At 40.1% G+C, this 8457-nt stretch overlaps 1 protein-coding gene across 1 annotated transcript; it reads right to left on the bottom strand.

Annotated features, from left to right (window-relative positions):
* Positions 1-1680: 1680 nt before the first annotated feature.
* Positions 1681-8457, bottom strand: SLC7A13 (solute carrier family 7 member 13). The gene is made up of 4 exons (XM_054385597.1): positions 7734-8457; positions 4896-5027; positions 2615-2979; positions 1681-1926 (listed from the first exon to the last, which is right to left on the bottom strand). Exons 1-4 carry the CDS (start codon positions 8455-8457, stop codon positions 1681-1683), a joined length of 1467 nt encoding a protein of 488 aa, XP_054241572.1.

The raw sequence follows: 8457 nt of genomic DNA, 5'->3' as shown, positions 1-8457 counted from the left end.
GTTGTGACAAACTGACAGGCCTCTCTAATAATGAGCAGAACAGATACATATTTTAGGAACAGTGGCACCCTCAAGTTATCCACTCAGTCTCTACTTGAACCTCTGCCTCCCACACAATTCAGGTTTTCAAGATGCATCCAGGCAAGGTGAACTAGAACAAAAACCCAGTGGAAACGCTTTGTCTGGAGTCTCACCTGCCATAGTTGGTTCATGCTTGAAAACATATTTCTGATTTCTCTGCTGTAACTCTTTAATGTTTGTTATTGAAGTTAATAATTATTACACAATAACATAAGTTATTGAAGTTAATAAGTGACATTACTGAAGTCTTTTGTTAGTTTCTCCCATATAGACTAAATACCTCAAGTATTATCAGCCTTTTCTGACACTTCTGTGTTGGGGAAACAGAGAGGTCAACCCAGTCTCAGGGCTTAACCTGTTACATTATCCATACAAGGTGTATGTTCACTAATTCCCCAGCTCTTTACCTTGATTCCTTAGATAAAGAAACATCCATAGTTGAACCTGAGTCTCTATCAACAGTTCTCCATCAAGGTACTTGATCTGAATTGAAGCATTTCAGGGAACATCATAAAATGCATTTGTTGTGCAACCTACACATCAGTCACAGTAAAATACTTCCCTCCCTTTAACACTCACTAGAATTTCTTAAAATATTACTTCTATCAAATTTTGTTTGAGTATTTGATATTTTCAAATTTAAATAGCAAGAGAAATTATTTTCCAGTAGCATTATTGAGCCCTGCCTTCCTGTCAGCAGCATCTACTCTCCAGCTCAGCTGTAATTCAATTCACTCCTCACTGTCAAGGACTTTTCTTCCTATAGCAGCTTAAAAGGGATAATTTTTGCTTCAAATTTTCATTCTGTGTATACTATCATCTGTGAGAAAAGCCACTTTCTTTGTGTTTGTTTTCATCTGGGGGCTTGTTGCAGTGCAAAGTCTAATCCTCTTAAACTTCCAATTGGTTCCCAGCATTTAATGGGTACCCTATAGTTTAGGTAGCTGTCTATAAAGTATCTATCATTCTGACCTCCACATTTTTGATATATCAGAGAAATGAGTCTTGTAGCAAGACATTTTTCACTCTACTGTAAGTATTGTAATACCATGTTCTGCACAACTCTTTCTCCCACCAATACAACAAGCAGCAACCCAGAAAATCACAGTGTAAGAGAGACGTTAGTCTGGAGCCATCTACTGGTTTTATTGCTGAGCCTTAGTAGACAGGATTTGAAAAAATAATTTACACATATAACTTTAAGTACAAAAATAACAGCATGTGTGAACAGATTAATCACTTAAGTATGTGATGTTTCTTGTGTACTGGTTCTTTGTTTTCAGGTTCAAATAGTGAACTTACTATGGCCCAGTTATCAAAAATTTTAAAAAATTATTTATTTATGTTGCTTTCATAAACAAAATAAAAAGGGAAGGGAGTGGGTCTCTGTTCTCAGCAATACCCAGAAGAAATGAAGGAATAAAGCAATATTAGTGTTAAGATGAAAAACAAAAATAGTAAAGTCATCCACACATCTCTAGTTTTATTGCTGTGATGATAAATAAGTATTGCCTTACTTGATGCTTCGTAAGATTTCACCTTGAGTTTGTGTTGTCCTAAAACAGCTAAGGTGCACTATGTATGATTAAACACTTGCCCTTATTCATGCTTGCCCTCGGCACATCCATCAGCAGGACAGACTTCCAAGAGGAGCTGTAAGTGGCAAGTGATTTTATCAAGAAATGCAAAATGCAATTTAAAATGTATAAAAGGCAGATACACAATCAGACTTCCCAGCATAAATAGGAAAGCATAAACATATTGCAGGTTTGGAGACCAGACAATGGGAGCTAAAACCAAGAAGAAAGACATTGCCACCATCACAAATGGAACCGGTAGAAACACCTGCAAAAGAGAAAAAAAACAAATCAATTTAGGAAATAAACTGATCAGCTGTAAATTTATGCCTCACCCATAAGAGTAATAGTGCATTCTTCACTAAAGTACCATTTCTCACTCTGCTGCAGTGTCACCCAGGATGAGATTCATCTGACATCTGCCTACAAGATAGCCATCATTGCTAAAATACTTGTTCAGGCTCCTTCTATTGTCCAAAGGGAGAGACAGGCAGTACTTGAAAACCATTTGTGCACATATGGGCACCTAAAAGAAACTCAGGGTTGGGTGCCTAGAAGAAGCCTTCACACAAAGTGTACACTTCTAACCCAGCTTTCAGACAGCTAGACTGAGAGGAAATCAAACCTGTCACTAATGTCTGTGGTAGTGTCAGGAAAGATGAGAGTAGATCATGAATTGCCAGCCTGAATCCCACACTGCTCTACACTAGTATGGTTTCAAGTTGTTTACACATCTTCCCCATTCTGCACACACCCATCCCTTGTTTTCAAGAGCACTCTCTGGAGCAGAGACCATCACTTTGTTTCTTTTCCTTCTACAGTGAAATTTTTGCATAAGGCTTTAAACATCGTGATTATTTTCTGTCTTTTTGGTTTGCACTTGTCCTGTAGCTTCAGCACGCTACTCAAGACTCAGAAAAAGCCATAAAAATATTTTGTAACTTATTTGCATTTACTTTGTAAGGCCGATGCAGATCAGGTTCCCGGTACCGAAGTACAACCAGGCTTGCACAAGTCAATCCAATCATAAGCCAGGCAGAAAATCCAAAGTAATTTGTTAACGTAATAAGGTCAGAGGGGATGATAAAAATGGATGCAATGGTGGTTGAAAAAATAATGGCTGGTGCTGGAGTACAGGTGTGGACATTAAGCATGGATATTAGAACAGGCAAATGTCCTGATTGACTTCCAGCATAGCTTAATCGACCTAGTGTGAACATGCTGCTGTTGAGGGCACCAAATATCGATACAGCCACAGAGAGAGGAATGATCCAGGCAACAGAGGGGATCACTCGATCAGCCCAAGTGACAGCCACAGCAACTGCAAGAAAGCAAAGGATTAGTGTAATGTAAGTGTCAAGTTCTGTTCTACAAACTGAACAGAAACAAAACGCAAAATATGAGAAACCCCTCTTATTTACCAGCAATGCCTGCTTTTTTTAACAGTGGTCAAACGTGACTAATCTAATCCTAAGGGTGTTTAATTCAGGAACTAAATATTTCTAGAGGGGGATGACAGCAAGAAGGAGTGCTGCTTGCCAGAGCAAGCTGGCTGAACCTGCTGGGGCCAATAATGGTGTAATGGACTGCCCAGCAGGAGCACACTGCATCTCACAACCATGAATCACAAATGTACATGCATGCGCAAGGCCATGTGGGGAAAGAAAATGACTGCATCAACCCCTGGTGTGACTGCAGTGGTGACATGAGCTACTGTTACGAGGAAACTGCCAACAGGAGGCCATGCGTGTGCAGAGATGGGTTGTCGAGCGTGTGATTAATGAGGCTTTGCTTTCAGTGGAAATGGGAAATGTGAAATATTATTTCTGAACAAGAGATATTCAACAGTGCTTGGAAATCAGCTAGAGCCCATATTGTAGCAACAACTAACATTTAGTGGGTCCACAGCAAACTGCCATAAGGTACATGGGTCCTGCAGTGACCTGCACAGCATAAGACATTATTAAAGATGGGGCAAACAACACCCCAAAACAGTAGTGAAAGAACAAAAGAACATAGCAATGCACAGCAATATCTAAAACTACAACAGCTACAGTTTTAAGGCTATCTCCTCAGCTGACATAGATAAGCACAGCTCCCCTGGTGTATTTGGAGCTGGTCATGCAGCTGCTACTCAGGGACGCTCTGGTATTCACTGCCTTTCATTGCAGGATGGATCTGCAAATCTATGCATCTCTCCCAGCAGAGAGCCTGACAGTGGCTGAGTGCTGATACAAGGTTGCTGAGCGACAGCAGCACCAGTCCCATTTATGCTATTGATCTGTTTCCACAGGAAAAAAATTTAAAAAACAACTTATCCATCCAAAACAAGGCATGCCTTTTTTTTTGTCGCTCCTGTAGGCAAGGTCTGACAGCTCAGTCTCATTACAGTGGTATTGAAAAAGTTCTGTTTGAATAGTCAAGGAGAAATTCAGTTCCTGTTAGCCTTTTTTATGTACAGCTTATTGGTGCAGGATCTGAGAGAGGCTTTACATATGTTAACTTGTGTATGGGATCTTCTATTTACCATTAATTGCCTACACACAGACACTCCTGAAATGGCACATTTTTGTGTCCTTTTTTTTCCATATTACTTATAGTAGGCTTGTCCGCCTCCTAAACAGTAATGGCTTTAGCCTGAGACACCATGAGGCAGGGAAGAAAGGCAAAAGGATTGAATCTACAGGAGAACAAAGGTCTTCTCCATACTCAACAGAGACCTGATCTTCACCTGATTTTCCAGGGTTTAATACAGTTCGGATTTCTTTTCAGATGGTGCAGCTATAAACCGTTTTCAACACCTGCCTGCATTGTTTCCAACTTCTGTCATACAGTAAAACAAAGCAAAAATTCTCTCTTAAAATTTAGAATGAACTCCAAACTTTCTGACTGGGAAGTAACCCAGTAACTGACATCAGATAACACAGAACCACAGAATGTTAGGGGTCGGAAGGGACCTCGAAAGACCATCTAGTCCAACCCCCCTGCCAGAGCAGGAATGCGTCCAGGTGGCTTTTGAATGTTTCCAGAGAAGGAGACTCCACAACCTCTCTGGGCAGCCTGTTCCAGTGCTCAGTCTCCCTCACAGTGAAAAAGTTTTCCCTTATGTTAAGGCCAAACGTCACATGCTTGAGCTTGCTCCCATTGCCCCTTGTCCTGTCATTGGACATCGCTGAGAAGAGCCTGGGTATGCTAATGGGCAACAGCTTATTATTAAATAATCAAACAAATCCATACCTGAAGAGACAATTTCCTTAGGTGTGAGGACAGTCAGATATGAGATGTTTACCAGTAAATAAAAAACAATTACTGCAGGAACAGCAGTCATCACAGTTAAAGGGATATTTCTGCTAGGATTTTTCATCTCCTCTGAAAGATACAATTCAAAAAGTCTAATCAAGCAAGCAGGTTAGCTTCTGCCAATGTGTTTCAGTAGTGAATCTGCACAGAATGCAACAAGACTTGATACCAAAAGCCTGCCCCAACATGGCTGCTAAGCTACAAGATCCTACAATGGTTCTCAAATAGTTTATTATCAAAGAAGCCTAAACAATTCTTTCTCTTTTTTTTTTTTCCTTTTTTTTTTTTTTTTTTGGAGGTGGGGGGGCTGGGGGGCTTGGGTTTTGTGGGTTTGTTTGCTTTGTTGGTTTTTTGTTTGGGGGTTTGAGGGATGTTGTTCTTATTTAACATTTTTTTTATCTTGTAAGGAGAGATGGAGGGACATTCTATATACTGTTAAAAATGGCAAAAGGACTAATAACTTTGATTAAACACATATTTGACTTACATTAGCGAGAAATTTTCAAATAGCCATGCTTCTAAATCTCTAGTGTAATGGTGAGATTCTAAAGTCATATTATTTACTCTTAACATCACCTCATGTGCCCTGATCTGAAGGTTTCTGAGTGTATTTTTCCATTCCTGCACAAAACCTTTCTCTTTGCCCATACAGCAGGAAATACAGAAAAAATAGAGAGACTAAAGGTGTTGACAGAAGAGAATTGAAGCAGTGGCTTTATAAGATGGATTCTGTTGTTGATTATCTTTCCCAGGGCAAAGCCGGCAGAGGAAAACTGTTCAGTGCTAATTCTGGCATCTTATCTTAAAGCTACTTTTACCAAATAAGAAAAAACCTCCAAATTTTGCAGCTGAGCAACTGAGGCACTGACACATTCCTGACCATCTGATAGTCCCAGGAAAGACAGAGCTGGTTCCAGAATCCTAACAACTCATCTTCCTCTTAGTCAAAAAGGATCTCGTTCATCTTATTTTTTTATTCCTTCCCTCCTGCTCCCCCTCCCCTTTGCTGCTTCCCTCAGCATTTACAAGAGGCTTCACAAGAGTTGCTTAAGCTCTTTTTAGGAGACAGAAATCCCTTTCCTCCCTAAAACATAATTTCTGTCTCCTGCCTAGAACAGCAGCTTTGATCCTGTTCCCAGTCATGGCTGCAGTGCACAGAGCCACAGTGACTGAATGAGCACAAGAGAGGAGTTCAGCTACAGACTATCACAGAAATTGGGATTTATTTCAAATGTAAGAAATACACTTGGCAATTTTGAGCCCAGAAGAGGACTCTCACCAAAACTGCCAATTTAATTTTATCTTTGCATTTGTTTTGTTGCTTGTTACAGTCCTGCCATCCAGCTGGCATCTGATGCTTTAGGTGAAGCTTACAGGAATGAAGTTATTGTTGAAGAATAGGAAATTCAGCTCAGAAGGGGACTATTGCATACGTTGCATCTGTCTAAACAGCTGTGCTGCCCAGTGTATGGTATTCATTACTACTGCCAATTGATCAGAAAATAAATTAACATTTTACCAATAATTCTGTGGGGTTTTTCAGGCTTACAAAGCAAAATGTTTGCCTTTAAGGAAATCTATGTTTGCCTCTAAGGAAATCTAAAGATTTCAAAATTATACTTTCCTGATTTATGTCACCTTTTCACTGCAGTCTATTGTTTACACTGGAATGGCCGTGCTGTAATAATATCATTTTAAAAACATTAACCCAATTTTCACACTGTTCTCACCATTGAACTTTGTGTTCTGCATTTCACACATACAGATTATTTAATGTTTTACATGTGATAGAGGTCACTGGCTAAATAGGGTTAAAGATAAGAGCAACATCCACTTGCTTACAACTTAATTCTATGATTCTGATGATACTAGAAAACCCTATTAATTTAACTTGTGTTGTATATTGCTAACATTGTGAACATTTTCTCTGCAATTTTCATGAAAAACTGCTCTATCTGTTCCTGCCACATGTGTTATCAGTTATAGAATAGGGTAAGTAATTAGATACTAAAAAAAGGTTTTGAATGTTTAAAATTGAGCACAAGCTGTACAGAATCATAGAATTGTTCTGATTGGAAAAGACCTTTAAGGTCATTGAGCCCATCCACTATCTGACTGTACTAAGTCAGGTGCTAAACCATGTCCCTCAGCACCACATCTCTGCCTCTTTTAAATACCTCCAGAAATGGTGATTATGAAAGGATTTATACCACTTTCCTTAGATTCTTCTTCACCTTCTGTGCAAAACTCCATTTTCCTGTGGAAGTGACTACTGAACATCCTATATATACCAAAAAAATTACTGTATTTTAACACAATTCAGAAGTAATTTGTCAGCTTACAAACCAGCTTCATAACCTTGGAGAAGGCACAGATATTTAAACACAAATTATTCAATTATCCTTTTTTATTTGGTCCTCACAGTGCATAGTTTGGCATAGATTTCTTAAACTGTCTCTAAAAATGTACTTATATAGAAAAGAAATGCAGCTTTTTAAGATATGAAAAACATGTTTATGCCTGAGATTTTAAATGAAGCATTTTGATTTCTTTTGTGCTCTTTAGGAAATGTCAGCCTGATTCTGGAGACTGCACAAGAAGCAAGAAATTTCCCTAGAAAGAACAACACATCTTCTACCAACCCAAACAAATAGAAGACTTAACATATAACAGGAGAGACATTAGAGTCTTGAAGGAGAGACAGTTTCCACCAGGATGAGCTGAGGAGCATTAGAATGGTGATTGCAAACCCAAATCTAAAGAGAAGTGAGATACCTGCCATATAATTGAGGGACCACCAGCCACCGTAGGCGTACAGTCCTTGGAAGAAGGCTTCAGCAATCTGTGACGCACTGGGGCTCTCTGAGCTGAATGGGTTCTCAAACCTCACCAGATTCTCCTTTCTCCCACCAGCGAGGAGAACTATACCACCGACAGCAATTACAGACAAGGCCGTCATCTTCAGCAGAGTGAAAACTGTCTGCACCCACGCTGCCATTTTGACGCTGCGGCCATTCAGGATCCCCAGGGACCAGAGAACGACCAAGGCCAAGCACTTTTTCAGCACTTCTGGTGCGGGGCAAATGCCATAGAAGGGCTGGGTAGCATATTCAGCAAACAGCAAGGCTCGAGCTGCATTTGATGCTGGCTTGGTAAATGTTGACGTCCAGATGAACATGAAGGCAGGTAGGGATCCAAGGCCTCTTTTAATATGGCTGTATTCTCCTCCAGAAAAGGGGAGAGTGGTCCCCAGCTCCGCATAGCAGAGGGCCCCCATCAGAGAAACCAGCCCAGATGCAGTCCAGATCGTTAGCGCAACACCGACGTTGAGTAAGGAATGCTTTAGCACCCCTGTGGGAGACACAAAGATCCCTGCCCCAACAATTGATCCCACAATAAAACTTACCCCATCAAAATAACCTATATTCCTTTTGAGTTGTATCTTGGCCTTTTCTTTGCTTTGCACAACTTTCAGATCATCGCTTTTGCCTTCTCCCAT

This window comes from Indicator indicator, chromosome 12, assembly GCF_027791375.1.
Source record: "Indicator indicator isolate 239-I01 chromosome 12, UM_Iind_1.1, whole genome shotgun sequence".
Lineage (NCBI taxonomy): Eukaryota > Metazoa > Chordata > Aves > Piciformes > Indicatoridae > Indicator > Indicator indicator.
The sequence above is the reverse complement of the archived record's forward strand: the minus strand, read 5'-3'. Positions and strand labels throughout refer to the sequence as shown.